This window comes from Phocoena sinus, chromosome 6, assembly GCF_008692025.1.
Source record: "Phocoena sinus isolate mPhoSin1 chromosome 6, mPhoSin1.pri, whole genome shotgun sequence".
Lineage (NCBI taxonomy): Eukaryota > Metazoa > Chordata > Mammalia > Artiodactyla > Phocoenidae > Phocoena > Phocoena sinus.
In genome coordinates, this window is record NC_045768.1 from 17,506,857 (window position 1) to 17,527,099 (window position 20,243).

At 44.9% G+C, this 20,243-nt stretch overlaps 1 protein-coding gene across 1 annotated transcript in view; it reads left to right on the plus strand.

Moving 5' to 3' along the window:
- The window catches only part of ASTN2 (astrotactin 2), a 915,753-nt gene that overhangs the window by 547,841 nt on the left and 347,669 nt on the right, over positions 1-20,243 (plus strand). Inside the window, exon 11 of the mRNA XM_032635679.1 lies at positions 7,758-7,908. Coding sequence (XP_032491570.1) covers positions 7,758-7,908 — 151 coding nt within the window. The remainder of the gene's footprint in view (positions 1-7,757; positions 7,909-20,243) is intronic.

Sequence of the window (20,243 nt, forward strand, 5' to 3'; positions counted from 1 at the left end):
AATCGTAGTCTGTGTTATTAGTCTAACTAAAAGCAGAATCTGCTTCTAGAACCCTTGGGTGGATGCGTGCAGCTCCCAGGGTGAAGGGAAGAATCCTCGCGGCCTGGCACACGGAACCTTGTCTAGCTTGTCTCCCGGCAGCCTCTGCCATACCCCATCTCCTCCTCGACACTCCAGCTTCCCTGAATTGCTTGAAGTTCCCCCGATCAGGGGGAACTTCTGCCTGGAATACCCTTGTCTCATGCCACCCTCCTTCACGTGGCTAATTCCTGCTCAGCCTTTCTGCCTCAGGTTCAATACTGCCTCCTCCAAAAAGCCTCGTCTGACCCCCCACTACCAGAGTCTGGGTGGATGCGGAGGCCTCTTTATAGTCCTGTGGCCCCAGTTATATTGTGAGGTTAATTGTTTTTGTTTTTCCCTTCCTCCTCAGCACATACTATGTCATATCTATCCCCATATCCCCCCTCCCCGCAGGAACCAGCCCAGGGACAAATTAGGTATCAATGAAAAAATTTAAGTGAGTAAACGGATACTATGAGGCCCCAGGTCTTCCTTTTCTCTCCTGCATTGAGCTCCTTACAGTCTCAAGTCATGGCCTTTGCAATATTGCAGGTCAGTCAGATGATTCTAATTTTAGCTGGCTGTCGGGCACCTTCTGATAATATTTTGCATATATTATCTAATTTATTTCCCTCGCGAACTCTGCCGGCTAGGTATTAATATCCCCATTTTTCAGACAAGAAAATGGAAGCTCAGGGTATAAGGGACTCACCCCCGGTCTCATGGTGAGTGAAGCTGAGGGACACACCTGCCGCGTATCACTGTTCTCCACAGCTGCTCCTGCCGCTGGGGCTGAGGCGCCTCCCTGAACGCGAGGCTGGGGTGGGCAGGGTGGGAAGGCAGCTTGCTTCCTGACAAGCCCTGTCCTCGGCGCCTCCCTCTCTGGGAGCTCAGGAAACAAGGCTGCCTGTTGTCATCAGAGAGTGGTCAGTCTGCACCCGTGGGGGACTTGTCACTGTCTGGGCCCTAAGTTATCCATTAGCACCTCTCTGTGAGTGACACAGACCTTTCCTGGTGTTTATTAACAGGGGGCCATGTCAGCATCTGTTCCCGGCCACTGGCGTGGGGCTCAGCTGACTCGGCCCGCCAAATGGAACCCAGGTGATGCGTTCACACTTAAGGAATCAGCCAGTGAGGGGATGGCAGCCTCACTCAGCCTGGTAGGGTCTGGCTGACTGTTTTGAAACCAGTATTATCAGAACAAAAAAAAAAAAAAGAAGAAGAAGAAGAATTAGAGTGTCAGAACTGGAGAGATGCTTGGAAGCATCTTAGACAGCAGCTGGACGTAATAGATGCAGAAATACAGGCAGAGTGAGGCCAATGGAGAGACGTAATAATAACCAGTTCAGTACCGGGCATGCAGTAGGTGCTCAAATATTGGTTGAATGAATGAATGATAAATGTATTTGCATTGGGTTTTTGAGTTTGTAAAACATGACCCTATGCATCTTGTCATTGCATCCTCACAATAATCCTAGATGGTTGGGAGCTAGAAAGATGCTGTTCCCATTTTGCAGATGAGAAGAGTGAGGTTCAGAAGAAAGAGTCTGTAGACGGGGGTCCGCAGCCTGTTAGAAACCGGGTCGTACAGCAGGAGGTGAGAGGCGGGCAGGCGAGCTAGCGAGCAAGCGAGCGAAGCTTCATCTGCCGCTCCCCATCGCTCCCCATCGCTCCCCATCGCTCCCATCGCTCCCCATCGCTCCCCATCGCTCCCCACCGCTCCCCACCGCTCCCCACCGCTCCCCACCGCTCCCTTCGCTCCCCATCGCTCCCCATCGCTCCCACCGCTCCCCATCGCTCCCCATCGCTCCCCATCGCTCCCATCGCTCCCATCGCTCCCATCGCTCCCCATCGCTCCCCACCGCTCCCCACCGCTCCCCATCGCTCCCACCGCTCCCCATCGCTCCCCATCGCTCCCATCGCTCCCATCGCTCCCCATCGCTCCCCATCGGTTGCATTATCACCTGAACCATTCCCCCCGCCCCCCACCTCCCTGTTTGTGGAAAAATTATCTTCCACAAAACCCGTCCCTGGCGCCAAAAACGTTGGGGACCGCTGATGTAGGAGAAAGAATGTGGGTTCTGGAGTTGGACATACCTCAGTTCAAATCTAAACTCCAACACTGACCTGCAGGTTTTCCCATGTAACACAGGAAATGGCAGTCCAGTCTGCTGTGTCTTTTTGTAAATACAATTTTATCGAAACGCAGTTGTGCTCATTCACTGCATTTTGCGTGTCGTCATCACCTATTTTCTATGGCTGCTTGTGTTCTATAAAAGCAGAATTGAGTAGTTGGAACAGAGACCATATGGCTTGCAAAGCCTAAGATATTGACTATGGATTTCTGTATAGAAAAGTTTGCCAACCTCTGTTCTGCCTGGGGTGTGTTAGGTACTTAATTAATGTTGGTCTTTTCTCCTCTCAGATGAAGGAGAAATGGCTTTACTGGGATCCTTTTTCTAAGACTTTACAGGCCTTGTAAATACCACAGTGTAACACAGAACCTGGAGTTGGAAGGTGTGGCGTGAGGAACACTGGCGTTAAGAGTCAAAGACCAGGGTGTTAATCTCGCCTCTGTCCTGCCGTCCTGCTCAGCTTAAGGACGTGTCTCTGAGCCGTGAGTAGTGGGTTGAGTAGCATCCTCCCAAAACTCGTGTCTACCCAGAACCTCAGAACGTGACCTTATTTGAAGATAGGGTCTTTGCAGATGTAATTAAAATAAGGCCATAATAGATTAGGAATGCCAGGTGTTGCCAGGAGCCACAGGAAGCTGTGAGTAGGCAAGGAATGATTCTCTCCTAGAGCCTGTAGAGGAATCATGGCCTTGCTGACACCTTGATTTTGGACATCCAACCTCCAGAACTGTGAGAGAATACATTTCTGTTGTTTTAAGTCACCTGGATTATCGTACTTGTCACGGCAGCTCTAGGAAACCAGTACCCTGGTGTTGGCCTCTTTTATTCCAATTCGGATTGAGGCTACTGTGACATGTACATAGGCCAGGAGGCGGCACTGGGCAGTGTGCAAAGGTGGCACAGGCTCTGTTCTTCCAGTTCTTCCTCCCCTAAGACACAGAGGGATGGGTATAGATGTCTACCAACTTTACAGTTAGGAGAGCTCTGACTTGCCCAAGGGCACAGAGCAGGTTGGACAAGCTCAACGGTGGCCTGGAGAAAGCTCACGACCTGACGTCAGGCAGACTTGCATGCAGACCCTGGCCTCAACACTTCACATCCATGCGACCCAGGACAAGTGCCATCTCTCCCCAGTATCCCGTTTCTCCAGCTGTACAGGGGGAGTAAAAATGTATACCTTAAGGCTATGGAGACAGCATGGGAAAGGAACCTAGCCCAGTTCTCCTGTAGCAGGTGCTCAGGAAGTCATAGATGATGGAGATGATGTTGGTGATGATGGTGATTTCTGACAAAGCTAGGACTCTCACCGGGATCTCCCCATCACCCCAGCCCACCTCCACCTCCACCTCCAGGGCTGTTCCCTCCATCCCTTTGCGCCCTGCTATTGGGGCAGCTCTGAGCTCCAACAGACCCCAAATCCTGCATTCAACAGCTGGAATGAGGGATTGAGTCCTGAGTTAAGAAAATGCCAGTGTCTGCCTTAGCTCCCTCTGTCGCTTCCCAGACCAACACAGTCACTGCTCTCAACTCAGTAACAGCCCCTGTGTCAGGGCTTTGTGTTTTAAATAATGTTCCCCTAGTAATAACTGATGTTTATACAGAATCAGTGCTTTCAAAAGCTAACAGCCTCCTTATTTGTATAGCCTGAGCTGTCGCCAGGTTGCCCTGGAAGGTGAAAATTTTTGCTTGATTTTTTCCCCTCTTCCTTTGTTTCTCTCTGTTGTTCTGTCTCTGCTCTTTCCACTCATACAGTATCTTTCTCTTCACTTTCATTCTCTGTCTTTCTGTGTCTGTCTCCTTCCCCCATCCCCTTCCTCTCTCCCTCCCTCCCCTCCCTCCCTCCCTCCTCTCCACCTTCTCTGTACACTTCCACATTTGTTCTCCTTACCTTGGTATTTTCTCCTTTTTTAATCTCTGGGTCTTACTCCTGTTTCTCCCTTGCTTTCTCCTGATCTAGCTCTGCATTTTTTCTCTCTTTACACCCTTTGCCTCCGTCTTCCTCTCTATGATACTCCTGGGTGTGTCTCTCTAACTCTCTGTCTCTCTGTCTCTCTGTGTATCTGTCCACTTGTCAATTCATCCATCCTTCCATCTATCCATCCATCCACCTTGTTCTGGATGAGGATGTTTCTGCCTCTCGGTTTCTCTTCTTTCTTTCCAGCACATTCTCTATATGTTTATCTCTTTTCTTGCTCTCACACTCTCTCAGATTGTCTCTCCCTCCGTCTTTATCTCCTTCCCTCACTTACCACTCCTTCTCAGGGTATTAATATTTTAATAGCCTTAATGTCTTTCCAGGACCCTCAACCCTTTCCATGATTCAAAAGTGGCGGGTCTCCCAAGAGCTTCAGTTCAGGGACTGTTGATTCTCTTCCTCCATCTACCTGTTACCCTGACCTCAGTCTATATAAAGTTAGGAAGTGATGGGTAAGCTTGCAGCTCTCTTCCTCACATATTCTTTTTTGTCCCTATACAACAGCCCTGAGCATGAAGGATTTGGGATGGGAACCCAAGAGGATGGGAGTGTCCTCTTTGGAGATACTCTTGGTAAAATTACTGATTGGTGGCAGTGGCATCCATGCCTTCTGGTGTTTTCTTTGTTTCACTTGAAAAACATTTACTTAACACAAGTTCTTACCAGGCCTTGTGCTGGGGGCTAAAGTGGAATGACTAAGTCATGAGCCTTTCACTCAAGAAGCTTACAGTCTCTTTGGGAAACCATAGAGTTGTTGATGAAGATCAGTAAGATAATAGATTTAAACAATGGACTCAAAGGGAAAAGGAATTAATTCTGCTTGGGGGAAGTAGAGAAGGTTTCACAAAGGAGGTCACAGTAAGCTTGGTGGAGGTAAGGACTTTGTCCAATGTCACTACTGCATCCCTAGTACCTAGAATGGTGCCTGGCGCATAGTAAACACTCAATAAACATTTGTAATATATGAATAAATGAATGAATTTGAACTTGAATAATTTTTAAGGATTCTTAGGATTTCGCGAGGGAGAAAATTTGGAGATGAGCATCCCAGGCAGTAAAGCATGGTTAAGGATTCAGAAAGGTAAATGTACATACTGTCCTCAGATCCCCTCTTCAGGGCTGACCCACCCATCCTCCAGAATGTGGCTGAGGCTCACAGCTCTGTCTCTCATTGGGCACTGCCTTCAGCCACAAGGAACTGCCTCTCCCAAGGATACCCCCTTCCAGATGGCAGCCATACCAATGACTGGCTGATGTGGTGTTGCAGAGGCCTGGATCCCTTGCCTGCATTCAGGGTGTCCCTAAAGGGCCATCCAAGCTCCACAGCTCCCCTCAGGACCAACTGAGGCTTCAGATCTACATGGCATCAGCCACATGGCAGGACAGCCTCTCCCCTGCCCAGTCCTGCCTTGCTTACTTCCTACAAGGATATCCCAAGAGGGCTCCTTGATAAACCTCGTATATACCATGCTCTGTTTCAGAGTCTGTTTGCAGTGAACCTGACCTAAGTTTGTGTGTTTAGGGAATGAGAAGAGACCTGGGGGTATCAAATGGAGACTCTGAGGACAGGTAAAATGTAGCCAGGCGGGGAGGCAGGAACCAGATTATGAAGGACCTTGAATGCCAATGAAACCAATTTAGATTTTCTTCTATAAGTAATGGAGAACTATTGATCCATGGGGTATCTAATTAGAGCGGGGACTTACTAAGTTCACTGGCAGTCAGTATGAAAGATGGGCTAGAAGGGGATAAGGCTGGAGTCAGGGAATAAGCTGGGAGACTGAAACCTGGAGCTCCAAGCCTGAGGAGAGAAAGGATGGGGGAAGGGATGATGGATGGTCCAGAGACATCAGCAATAGTGCTCACTGGCCTCCTCTTACGACATGTACATGTACCAGCGTCTCCCTTCTTTCAAAATTCCAGATTCCATGAGGCATACAACATGGAAGAACATAGTGCCTCTTTTTACTGCCTGTAGTGTCCCTTTAATAATATCTCCTGCAAGTGTAGGCATCATAAATAATCCAGTGCTACGATATTCCTTATTTGGGGCCCTTTTTCCAGAATCTTCCATTTGAATCTCTCATGTAATAGAATTTTGGCAGATCCATGGATTGTGGTAGCTAGTCTAGTCTTGTCTCTTGTGAACCTCATTTGGGAGGAGTCATGCATTTGCCTAGAATCTTATCACCTTTACAACAGCTGATGCTACCATTATTGATGGTGTGATTTGTATGCAACAGTCTGAAAAATAAAATTCTAGGGTACGAGGGTCAGACAGTTCTGTGTTTGTATCTTGGCTCTGCTGTTATAGGCTGTGTGATAATTTGGCGTAAGCCCCACACCTCCCATAGCTTCAATTTACATGCACAACGTTGGAATAATAGGAATTTTGCAGAGTTGCAGAGTTGTTATGGGGAGGTCTGGACTCTGTAAAAACATGTATAATGCAAGTTAAGAGTTGTGTAGTGGGAAGAACTTTCTCTTTGGACCCAAATGGAGCTTGACACGGACTTTAGTTCTGCCACGGTACAGGCTTGGTGACCTTCAACAAAACACTTCACCTTTCTTTTTTTTTTTTTTTTTTTAAATGAAGTATAGTTGATTTACAATATTGTGTTAGTTTCAGGTGTACAACAAAGTGATTCAATTATAGACATCTTTTTTCGGATTCTTGTCCATTGTAGGTTATTAGAAGTTATTGAATATAGTTTCCTGTGCTCTACAGTAAATCCTTGTTGTTAATCTATTTTATATATAGTGGTGTGTATCTGTTAATCCCATTCTGCTAATTTATCCCTCCCTCCCTTTCCCCTTTGGTAACCGTAAGTTTGTTTTCCATGTCTGTGAGTCTGTTTCTGTTTTGTGAATAAGTTCATTTGTATTTTTTTTAGATTCCACTTGTAAGTGATATCATATAATATTTGTCTTTCTCTGTCTGACTTGCTTCACTTAGTATGATAATCTCTAGGTCCATCCGTGTTGCTGCAAATGGCACTATTTCGTTCCTTTTCATGGCTGAGTAATATTCCATTGTATACATGTACCACTTCTTTCCTCTGTTGATGGACACTTAGGTTGCTTCCATGTCTTGACTTTGTGAATGATACTTCACCTTTCTGAGCCACAGTTCACTTATTGGTAAAATGGAAATCTCATGCCTACTTTCCAAAATTATGAGGATTAATGAAATAAAGGGTACCAAGTTCCAAATATATTCCTCTTTATCAAAACTAGACAACCATCGGAAATTCCACGGCGGTCCAGTTGTTAGGACGCGGCACTTTCACTGCTGGGGCTGGGGTTCGGTCCCTGGTCAAGGAACTAAGATCCCACAAGCCGTGAGGTGCAGCCAAAAAAAATACAACAACAAAAACCTAGACAACCGTCATGTCATATGATGATATATCTGTTGAATTTGTTTCTTTTTGTTTTTCTTTACTTCTTATTTTTTAAATATGTATTTCATTTTCTTCGTTGTGAGTATAATAAATGATGAGCTCAAAAGTAATAAATGCACATTAAAATTATTTGGAACCCGATGATACAGATGTCTCTGGAATTTAACCATCTCCTTTCTCTCCAAGGGAAGAAGCCATGCTGTCCACATACTTTGAAACCATCAATGACCTGCTGTCCTCCTTTGGGCCCGTCCGTGACTGCTCTCGGAACAATGGGGGCTGTACTCGAAACTTCAAGTGTGTGTCTGACCGCCAGGTGGACACCTCAGGATGTGTGGTAAGTGCCATTGGCCTGTGAATGTGGTGCCGGCCCAGGTGCCAAGGCTACATGCTGGAGGCCCCTCCCTGTGAGGGGCAGCTGGTCAAGGGAGATCATACTACTCATAGCACCTACCTCTGTGGCCTTCAACACACCAGGCTGCCTTGGTTTCCTCATCTGCAAAGCGGGATAATTAAACTTACCTCCTGGAAGTGTTGGAGGCATGAAATGAGATATTAGAGCATCAGTACCCAGTAGGTAGGTCCTTGAGAGCTCCTGGCCTCTGGTTCACCAATACCCCAGGCCTTGCCCCTGCCCTGCCCTGCCCCACCGGTACAAGATCCACCAGTCCGCTGTAAGCTCTTAATTGGATTAAGGGTCTGAGGGTGTGGTCACTCTCAATCCCCAGGTAGAACAATGAACACCTTTGAAGGAATTCTGTTTACAAATCTCCAGAAACACCTCTGGATAGGATCATGTATAAAGGTGCTCAGAATGGAAATGAGTTGGGGCCTTAGCCCTCCCCAGTGTATTCACACTGGGGTTTAGCCTTCCAGGAAGCTTACAGTCCAGTTGAGAGTGAGGTAGGGCCTGCCTTATTTCTGTGCGCTCAGTGGGGAACATGTCACCTGTGCAGAAGAGAAGTTTCAGCTGAGACCTAAGGTTTGTAGAAGGCTTCCTGGAGAAGTTGGTGTCTTAACTGTCTTCAAAAGAGGGGTCAACGTACATCAGGAAAAGAGTGGGGATGGCCAAGGCAAAGCCATGGTGGGGGGGGTGGCCTTGTTTGCATGGAGCTTTAATATCAAATGTGGGATAAGGACACAGAAGAAGATATGTGAGGATCATTGTTGCTTATAGAAGAGGGTCCTTAACTGGATGATTTGTTTTATAGGAATGACCAAGGGTGCTTGTTTAAAATGCACATTCCAGGTTCCACACTAGAAATTTTGATTCTATAGACGGGTTTCTGTCCCAGGAATCTGAATTTGTAACAATGTAATGAGTGTGTATATGTGTGAGACATGGGAGTGTGTTGGAAGCACACTTGGGAAGCATTGTCCTACAAGCTGAACACCTTAGCCGGGTATTCAGTGCCTTCTTGATCTGGCCCCTTTCCAACCTTGCCATCACTTTACTTCATTCTCCACTAGAGCCAAATGGAGCTAATTAGTTGTTGTTCCTGAATATACTTGCCACCAATGTGGGAAGCAGAGTGACTTTCCAAGGTCTCACCACAAGGGGGCAGGATGGAGGCCCAAGAACATGTCTCCAATACTCTCCGTGTTAGAGCCACTTTGGGCTGCTTTCCTGAGGAGCTGAGAAGGGACAGCAGCAGAGAACCTTGGAAAGAAGGCTGGTCTGAGTGAAGTGGGCTTACGCCCTGACTTGGTCATTGGTGAGCTTTAAAATGTGTTGACCTCATTAGCCTCAGTTTCTTAATCTTTCAAAGAGAGCAATAGCTCTTGAACTCACAGGTTTTCTGAAAAACCAAAGGATGTAACTGGAAATTGTTTGAGATTTACCCAGTGTCATTTGTGTGTGATATGATGAAAGCCACAGCTACTGATGTATTTATGTAGGGGATATGATACGATATTTGGGGCCACAGAAATTCAAGAGCACCGTGTATTTAATTTCCTATAGTGCTTCTACAACTGAATTTTATTTATTTTCTGCTCCACCCATTGGCAGTGGAAACGTAATTCTAGTCAGTTTAGGTGTGCTGCCTCCTACCACTTCCTGAATGTCTAAGTTCAAGGGGACTGAGGTACTTGTAAGGCATGGGAGTGAGGGGATGCTTGATGCTTGCCCATCACCTCTCAACTCTAGTACCTGCTGTCTCATCTGGCCCTTGTCCATCACTCTCTTTCCTTTTTGGCATAAGCCAGGACCTCCCTGTTCCACCTGATTTATAGGTGCATGGTCCATCCTGGCATCTGCTGCTGGTTCTCTTCATCCCCACCACTCGTCATTTGAGGCCATCTGGTTTTAACCATTAGATAGCTTACCCACCCTATTGAGGAAATGAGGAATGTCCAGCAGCTCTTCTACACAACCCTCAGGACATGAGGGTCTGAGGGGAGCTGGCCGAAGCCCTCTTAATCCAGACAGACCATGAAGGCATTTGTAGATGGAAGCTTTCATGGCAGAGCACTCGACCACATTTACCATCCACTGGACACTATCCGGCAGGTGAGACACAGACCCCCCTTTGCCTTCAGATCCTTCAAACCCACCTGATTTTCTACAGCCCTCGTCCTTTCCAACCACCCGTGTCATTAGCGTAGTGGGAATAGAGACAGGGTCTCTTTAACAAGGTCATCTTGCTTGACTTCCAACATTGCTGTCTTCCCCCCAGATCAAGTAGTCTTTATGGGTGGGAGGGAAGCCACTTCTCTAACAGATCACAGATTCTCCCTATTATTACTATTATCATTATTCCTTCTAATTAGACCTCAACTTCTGAAACCCAAAATTAAAAAAAAAAAAAAAATGTCCTTCTCTTGCTTGGTGCTCTGATTCTGCTGTGCTAACCTGCTCCTGGGATAATGGGCCCTTAGGCATGCAGCTGCCTAAATTGGGGAGGGTCATAGGATGTGTGGTAGGCAGAATAATGGACCCCCAAGGATGTCCACATTCTACTGCCTAGAACCTGTGAATATGTTACTTTCCATGACAAAGGAGAATTCAATTCACATATGGATTTAGATGCTAATAAGCTGAATTTTGAAGAGAAAGATTATCTTGAGTTATCTGGATGAGCCCAACGCAACCAAAGTCCTTAAATATGGAAGAGGGAGGCAGCAGAGGAATTCAGAGTGATGCCACATTGCTGGCTTTGAAGACGGAGGAAGGGGGTTATAAGTTAAGGAAAGTCTGTAAAAGTTGGATGAGGCAAGGACATGGATTCCCCCCCCCCCCCCCAACTAGAGCCTCTAGAAAAGGAATGTAGCCTTGTTGAGACCTTGAATTTAGTGCACCAGGCTTTTTTTCTACTTCTAACCTGTAGCACTGCAAGATAAATTTGTGTTTCTTAAACTGCCATGTGCGTGGTAATTTGTTACAAGAGCAGTAAAACACTAATGCAGGTGAGCAATAATATGGGAAGGGAGGTTGGTCCTGGAGATAATATATAAAAAATTATCCTGTTATTTTGATTCTTAATTATTTCCAGGGAGACCCTCACCTCTTGACCAGGGATAGAGAAAGTAAAAGTGAATGAAGCATCAAAAGAGGGAGGGAGGGAGTCTTGTGTTCCCCTTCAGTGTGCTAAAGAGTGAAAAGAAAAAGTTATCTACTAGAAGTGGTCTAAATGTGACAAACATAATGATGTCAGCAACGCACAGCTTGAAGAGTCAACTATGGTTCCATTTATTCTGTGTGGCCGTGTAAACATTGCAAAATTCTAATCAAGATAGAGGGCAAAACCAAAGAAAACCGTAAGCATTTAATCATGATGATACCCTGTGGACGATGTGCCCACCGCCTCTGAGTAGCTGCTGCCCCCTGAAGCATTTCACTGCCGCTGTTCCCTTGTGTTATCCTGGTTTTCCCAGCTCCAGACGGAAACTTTTATTGGACTCAACCCCAGACAATCTGGTGATCAAAACGTATCCTCCTTAGCCCCTTTAGAAATGTCAATTCACAGCTCACCGTCAGTGTTCCAATTTTCTGTTATTGTGTAATAAACCTGATTTGCGGCAACAGGGATGGACCTACTCATGCTGAGTGAAGTAGGTCAGACAGAGAAAGACAAATATCATATGGTATTATTTATATGTGGAATCTAAAGAAATGATACAAATGAACTTATTTACAGAACAGAAACAGACTCACAGACTTAGAAAACAAATTTATGGTTACCAGAGGGGAAAGGTGGGGCAGGGGAGGGATAAATTAGGAGTTTGGGATTAACATATACACACCACTATATATAAAATAGATGATCAACAAGGATCTACTGTATAACACAGGGAACTCTACTCAATATTCTGTAATAAACTAAATGGGAAAAAAATCTGGAAAAAAAATCATATATATGTCATATATATATCATATATATGACATATATATGTCATATATATGGATATCACTTTGCTGTACACCTGAAAATCATACACTGTAAATCAAGTATACTCTGATATAACATAAAAATTAAAAAGAGAAGTTCTATTGAACAGTGGTTATCTAGAACACAGTTTATAGTTCTCATTTTTTAAAAATATGTATGAAGATCATACCTGATTTTTAGAGAATGTTAGTAATTTGAAAAATTAATTACATTAAGAAAAGAATGAGTTAAAAAAAAAAAACAAACTCTGGCTTAAAACAACTAGTTTGTTTTGCTCACAGTGTTGTGGGTCAGGAATATGCAAAGGGCTCAGCTGGGTGATTTGTCTCTGGTCCATGGCAGGTAGTGTATCTGTAGCTGGAGGATTTGCTTTCCAGAGGACCCCTTCACTTACATGTCTGGTTCTGGGGCTGGTGTGGCTTACAGCTGATCCTGGCTCTGTTAGACCTCAGCTGGGTCCATCTCTAGAGCACTTGCCCATGATGTCTCCATTTGGCTTGGGCTTCTCATGCCATGGAGGCTGGATTTGCAAAGGAAATATCCCAAGATCAAGTGCTCCAAGAGCCTAGGCAGAAGCTGTACGTCTTCTTAGCATCTAGCCTCAGAAGTTCCAGGACATCATTTCTACCACAATCTATTGGTCAAACAGGTCATTGATTTCAGCTCAGATTCAAGGGAAATGAACTGGACTTCACTTGTCCATGAGAGGAGTAGCCATCTTTAATCTACCTATTTTCCTGCAGCTTGGACTCACAGACCAGGAAGGGGCCCTGGAGATCTTCTAACCAAGCCAGCACCTCTCCCACTATACAGACAGGAAAACAAAGGGCTAGAAAGGTGCGGGAGTCACTCAAGTTCATGGAGGGAAGCAGTAATAGAATCAAGATTTGATCACAAAACTCCTTCCATGCAGTTGTACCTTCCTAGGTCATGGTCTTTTAGCATCATCGTTGCCACTGTAGCAGTCCAAATATTGACTTGGCAACACTGTATCCAGCACTGTGAATGTAACAGAGGATACAAGAACAACAGCCCTGCCTTGTTTTATAAGCTAGTTCAGAAGGCAAGGTGGACTTCGGCAGGGCTGCAGCGTGACCTTCACATGAATAGGTCACTTTGTATCTCTGCACAAGAATATCCATCAGGGCTGATATGAGCACCAGAGGGAAGGGAGGGGATGTGGGAGAGAGAACCAACACTCATTGAGCACCTACTGTGTGCCATTTCACTTATGTTCATGGCAGTTCAGTGCTTATAACCACCCCCCTAGATGGGTATTATTGTATCCATTTTACAAAAGAGAAAAACTAGTACTATAAGAGCAACCATCCTCACAGTGACTGCGTGCCAGACATGATTCTAAGTGATTTGCTTATTTTAACCAATTTAATTCTCACAGTCATCCTATGAGCTAGGTTTTATGATTATCTCCACTTTACACATGAGAAAAAATGAAACTGGTTGGGAACGGGAGTATGGGGAAGAGCACAAAGGAGTGTGGGGAAAAAGGACTGTGCTAGGAGCCTTCATAGAAATTTAGGACTGAAAGAGGTACAGAGATTTATACACTTGCTGGACCCTATAGAGTGATGGTGTCTTTTAGGAGGTGTGTCTAATGTCAGTTTCCAGCCCTGCCTCTGAATTCCAGACCAATCCCACTCTACCCCACCCCCTGCAAGTCACCCAACCACTTCCTACTTCCTCTTCTCCCTCTTTTTTTTTTTTGTTTTTTTCCCCACTTTGACCTAGAAAGCCATCTGGCCTCCCAGGTATTAGGAAGGACCAGAAGACCCCTGATTGCCCTTGAAATGCTGAGAGGCAACAAAAAAAATGCTGCCTTTTAAAAAGCCAAGATGAGTAAAGTTACAAATTTTCATTTAGTATAGGTCAGGCCCCTCTTTGGCACCACTCAGGGAAGCAAAGACTGACATCTGGTTCAGTTAGGGAGAGGGAGGCTGCTTCTTTCCATTCCTCATGTTTTCCCCTTTCAGTGACTCAACTGGACTGTAATGAAAGGAAACAAAACTCAAGAAGAGCGGGGAGCACAAGTGATGGGAATCAGAAGAGTGAGAAATCACTTTGAAACACAGCCCAGGCCCTGCTGACTGGGAAGCCCACCCCAGTGTGCCTAGCTTCCTGCCGTTCTGTATGGGCAGAACAGGGCTGAGCCATGGTGGGGTCTGGGCCCTGCCAAGTGGGTCTTCCTCCCCAGAAATGGACTCTCCATCCCTGCAGGTCAGCGACAAGGGGGTGTGATGGATTCATGGTACAAGCAGGATAGGTTTTGCCAGGGTCCAAAATAGGAGGAATGACGCTTGTCACGTTTTTCTTATTAAACATCTTCATAAACATGCAGTCAAGAGGCAAAGCTTCTTTATGCAGACTCTTTCAGAGATGCTTGGTCTGGGAAGCAGGATTTAAAGGGTGAAGCATTTTTTTTGCGGTACGCGGGCCTCTCACTGTTGTGGCCTCTCCCGCTGCGGAGCGCAAGCTCTGGACGCGCAGGCCCAGCAGCCATGGCTCACGGGCCCAGACACTCCGCGGCAATGTGGGATCTTCCCGGACCGGGGCACGAACCCGCATCCCCTGCATCGGCAGACGGACTCTCAACCACTGTGCCACCAGGAAAGCCCTGAAGCATCTTTTATATGGTATCCTCATCAAAGTGCCTTCTGCTCAAACAGGTCCATAGACAGATAATTTTCTTTTCTTTTTTTTGTTTGACAAATCATTTTATTATTGTTTGTCTCAAGAATATACATTGCCCAGAAGGTACCATATGCGTATATGGTGTGGTGCGTGTAAAGAACCTCTTCTTTAACGGCTTCAAGGAGACACTTGCCTTTTTTTAAATCAGTTTTATTAGTTATCTGTTTTATGCATATTAGTGTATACATGTCAATCCCACTCTCCCAATTCATCCCACCACCACCGTCTCCCACCACTTTCCCCCCTTTGCGTCCATACGTTTGTTCTCTACATCTGTGTCTCTATTTCTCCCTTGCAAACTGGTTCATCTGTACCATTTTTCTAGATTCCACATATATTTATTAATATATGATATTTGTTTTTCTCTTTCTGACTTACTTCACTCTGTATGACAGTCTCTAGGTCCATCCACATCTCTACAAATGACCCAATTTTGTTCCTTTTTATGGCTGAGTAATATTCTGTTGTATATATATACCACATCTTCTTTATCCAGACAGAATTTTCTATATGCACCTTTATCAGTAATACTAGTACCGATGGCATTAATTAATGAAGAAATCATTGCTATCAAATATATCAATGATAGTCTCACTGATGGAGATGCATCTAGAGAGTGTTTGAGTGCTAATTACAGACCAGGCCCTGGGATAAGTGCTTAAAATGCGTCATCACAGTGAATCCTCATAGCTGCCTGATGAGATGGACATGATTACTACTCCTGTCTTGTCCGTGGAAAAAGGGATTCAGAAAGCATGAGAAATTTGACCAGAGCATAAATTCAAACCCAGGTCTATCTAAATCCAGAGCTACTCTCTTACCTCATCAGATGCAATTTCCAGAGGCTGAGGGTAGTTCCTCAAGGATAAAGCAAATGTCCCCATGTCAGGGAGCATACAAGGAGGGGACACTTCCTTCTCCCCACGCTCCATCAATGTCCAGGGTTCCTTCTTCCTCGTATGTATCCAGGAGATCTGGAGGAAGAAAAAGGGAGTGAGTATTGGAAAAAGGGAGAGGCAGGTGAAGGAAGTTTCCAAAGAAGGAAATTGGAGCCATGCCTCCTGACTCAGTGCCTGTACACAAGGCTCAGACTTTGGGAGGTGAAAAGGAAGGGTGTTCTCTTTCAGTTGGGAGCTGTGCCTTTGCATCTTTTCTTTGTGAACTTCAAATAAAGCCCTCCTCCCTTCTGCATATGGGGATGAGGGGGATGCAGTTTGGGGTTTCCAAGATTATAATGTGTGGCATTCTCTTAAAGCCTGTGCACCCTTTTATGACATTAAACATTATTCCTCCCATGACATTTGAAGCTGTCTCTATTTTTTCCCCCTCATTTTATTTATTTGGGACCCAGATTTGCTGGGTCTGATGGTATTTCTGGTAAGCTGGTTTTATTGTGTGGAAGTCATTATCTGTTAAAGTCAAGGAACAGCCCCCACCCTTCCAAAGTGATGGGTTTTACCCTTTGCTTCCCAGAAGGATGGTGTAGAGGAAAAGAGCCTCAAATTGGAGGCAGGGGATAGAAGCTTCAGTCCTGGTTCTGCCACCTGTTGGCTGCAAGCTGGAATAAATCCCTTCAGGAAGGCGATGGCCATCTGTGTGGACCGCATGCTGGACCCAGAGAGGAAGCTTGGGACCAGCCTGGGGAGGGCCCGAGGAATTGCTAAGGGCCCTGAAATCTCATGACGTATGTTCCCAGAGGGCAGTGATTCTAGCATTGGAAAGATCTGAGGGCAGGGACAGGCAGCATGGGGTGGAGGCCAGGGCTTAACTCATTGGCTGGTGGGGAAAACAAACACAGAGAGAGGGATGGTTGGGGGCGGTGGGGTGGGCATCTCCATCCCTTTGCTTCCCTTTTGTAAGCATCTCTGGAGTCATCATTGACATTTTAATTGTGTTTCATGCACCTGCATCAAACACCTTTTCACCTTAGGAAGGTACCACGAGAGAGAATGTATTTCCTCCTACCATCACCTCTGCCTTCAGGAGGTCACAGTTTCTGGCATCAGAGAAACCTGGGCCCAAAACTTGCTCTGTCACTCACTAGCCGTGTGACCTTGGGACAGATTACTTAAGGCCTCTGAGTCTTGGGTTCCTGTTGAGTAAAATGGGATAATAATACCTGGCAAAGCTGCTGTTAAGACTCACTGAGATAATGCATACACAGTGGGCCAGCACCTGGCTCTAAGTAGGCATGAAGCATCATCACTATTATTATCTGATGTCTCACGTAGGGATGATGAGGATGGTGGTGGCAGTGATGATGAGAGCTCAAATTGTCTGATTGCTCGCTATGTCCAGAGCCCCTGACATGGTCTCCTTCTTGTCCCTTTCCTTATAGGTGGGAAAACTGAGGCAGGGAGAACATAAATAACTCAGGTTCACACACTTAAATTCTAGAGCAGAGGATTTCAGCCACGCATCCTGATGCCAGAACTCTCATCCTTAACCGAGGCAGATTCTTCATAAACATCATTTGTAGTGCTTGCCTGATTTCTGTGGACAGGAATATTCCATCATTTATTTTTGTCTTATTGTTGGACATTTTGAGTGTTCCAACTTTATTATAAACAATGTGCTCTGAGCATCTTTGGGCAGAAGGCTCCTTCTGTGTTTTATTTTTTTCTAGAAGTCTGTAAGGACGATTTCAAATTGCATTCTTGCTCCATGATTTTGGTGAAGGTATGGGATGGATTAAAATAAAAAGGAGGAGCTGTCTCTGGTTTTCTAACCGTCTCCTGTTTTGGGTGCTGTATCCGACTCAAGGGTGTTTGGTTTGGTTTTGTTCTGCATCCAACTCAAGGGTGTTGGGCCAAATGGGCCCTTGAAGAAGGGAGTGATAGAATAAAAGTAATACGTTAGGAAGTAGAGCCTGGTGAATTGTGCAAAAATGCATGTGGAAGAGAGTCCCAAAGCAGAGGAATGGTGCAGACAAGAGTAAATGAGGCAGCAGGGCTGTCATCTCGTTGAGGACATGAGGGGGCTCAGAGGCAGTGACTGCAAAGTTCTTAGTGGCCATGCTGAGTGCTTGTGAGGAAGGATTCCATAGCTGTTGGAATGCTGATAATTAGCTTTTTCTTAGCTCTGAAATGGAAACCTTTAATAATTGTGTTTGTCTTAATTATAGTAATAGAATTTTGGCATTTATAAGGTATTTTACCCCATCCAGTTTTCAATCTTCTTTTTATTTTTTTTTTAGTTTTCTTTTAAGTAACTCATGCTCATTGTAAAATCAAATAAAACCAATTCAAACACTGATGAAATGTATAAAGAAAAAAAAACAAAACAAGGTCCTCTTTATCACTTACTTTAGAGATAACTGTGCCACACTTTGGGTTATATATATATATCTTCCTATACATTTTCCCCCATGCATATGCAAAAATAAATAAGAATTTATACGTGTAAGTTTTTAAATGGAAGCGTTAGAAGTATACAGTCATGTCCTTTTGGGGTAACTTTATATGTCAGAACTGCATGTATTTACATATGCTTTTCAAAGAGCATTTCCCTTTCTTCTTTTTAAACTGGCTCCCTAACTTGTTCTTAACCGTATATAAACCCTTTTCCTTATGTCAAAAATTAATATGAGTGGGCTTCCCTGGTGGCGCAGTGGTTGAGAGTCTGCCTGCCGATGCAGGGGACATGGGTTTGTGCCCCGGTCCGGGAAGATCCCACATGCCGCGGAGCAGCTAGGTCGGTGAGCCATGGCCGCTGAGCCTGCGCATCCGGAACCTGTGCTCCGCAACGGGAGAGGCCACAGCAGTGAGAGGCCTGCGTACCACAAAAAAAAAAAAAAAAAATGAGCAAACTGAGGCCAGAAAACATAAGAGCAATGCTTGTCTTGAACCCAGGTGTCCTGAATTCCAATCTAGGACCCTCTCTCTTCCACACATGTAGTATCCTTCTTTTATTTTTTATCATCATTCTTTTATCTTGTATCATGGGTCTTGGGATAAGTGGATGAGAAAAGATGTCATCATCATTATTGTTGTTAATTTGAAAAGTTATCTTTGTTTTCCTGTATTCTCCAGCTTCTTCCTGAGCCCTGCCTTCATAAGTCTTCCCCCACCAGCCCAGATACTCTTGGAGACCATAAAAGTTGTCCAGGGATGGCAAACTGTTTGGAGCACAGGAAAAAGAATAACTGGACTCCTGCCACCAGCCACGATCATGAAACCTTTTAGTGTTGAGGGAGCAAACAGTGAGAATGTTTCATAAAACAATCATTAGCCTTTCTACTCACTGAGAAAATAGCACCCGGATAGAGTTATATATGTTTCTTGGGAAGTGGGCTAGTTAATCAGAATTCCAGTCCAGAGGAAAGAGCAGACTTGGCTGTGATACAGGCTTGGGTTCAAATCACATCCCTTTCACTGGGAAGTTGGGTGACTTTGGGCAAATTGCCGAATGTATCTGAGCCTTTGTTATCTTGTCTGTCCATAAACTAAGAATGGCCCTTGTGCCTTACAATGTTGTTGGCTGAGCCCAGTTTGAATAGCTGGGTACCAGCCAGACACAGTTATGTAACCTCACTTGCCAGGGCCAGTACCAATTGTATAGAGAGGAGCTTGGTGAGCTAGGGACCTGGGATCCTCTTCTGGCTTCCATTGAGTGAAGAATTTTTTTTCACCATCATTGAAAGGAAAGGTGATTTCAGGAGCCCACTGTCCTGGGGATGGTATAGACCTAGGTTGTAACATGATCCTCTGTCTCAATGTGGCTCTACTTACTGTGCGTTCTTAGCTAAACCCCTTATGCTTTCTACAAACTCAGAGACTTTAACTTGATTCTCTCTGGGGCTCTTTCCTTCCCTGCAACGGTCTGTAAATCAAAGCTGTGCTTGCGTCCCTAGAGGAAACAACCCAAAGATCAGCCTATGCAACAGCCCCTGGGACTTGTACCCTTCCCCACCCTCCCTTGGAGAGTTGTTCTTTCGTACACAGTAAACCTTAGGGAGAAGATGGGGTCCTCCACAGGGTGGAATTTCAGGCAGGAGTGTTGTAACCAACCTCCATGATTCTGTTGTTGCCTCGTTTAGATAATGAGGCATGTCAATTAAAAACTTATTTGTTTCAATTATTAAATTATTGTATGCACATATTAAGAATGTTTAGAATACAGAGGGAGGAAAATGAAGAAAAATATCACCCATAGTTATACCACCTCCAATAATCACCATTAACATTTCAATATTGCCTTTTAGTAGCTTTTCTACATGATAGAAATTTTAGCATAATAGACATTTTTGCATAACAGAAAATTTTGCATAATATAATTTAGCAATTTTATTGTGAAATATAATAGACGTGGAAAAATGGGTAGAACATTATGTGCCGTTTCATCAGTAGTAATTAAGTAATACCCATCTACCCATCACCCAGGTCAAGAATTAGAATATCGCCTGCATTCCACAAGCCCTCCCCTAACACACCCACTGTTTCTCTGTTTCCCGTTTTAGCTCCTCTTCCCCTCTAGACCTTCATGCTAATCAGGCCCTTTATATTTTCTTTATAGTTTTCACACCTATGTATACATAGAACAATTTATTTTATTCTTTTGATCGTTGGTGGTG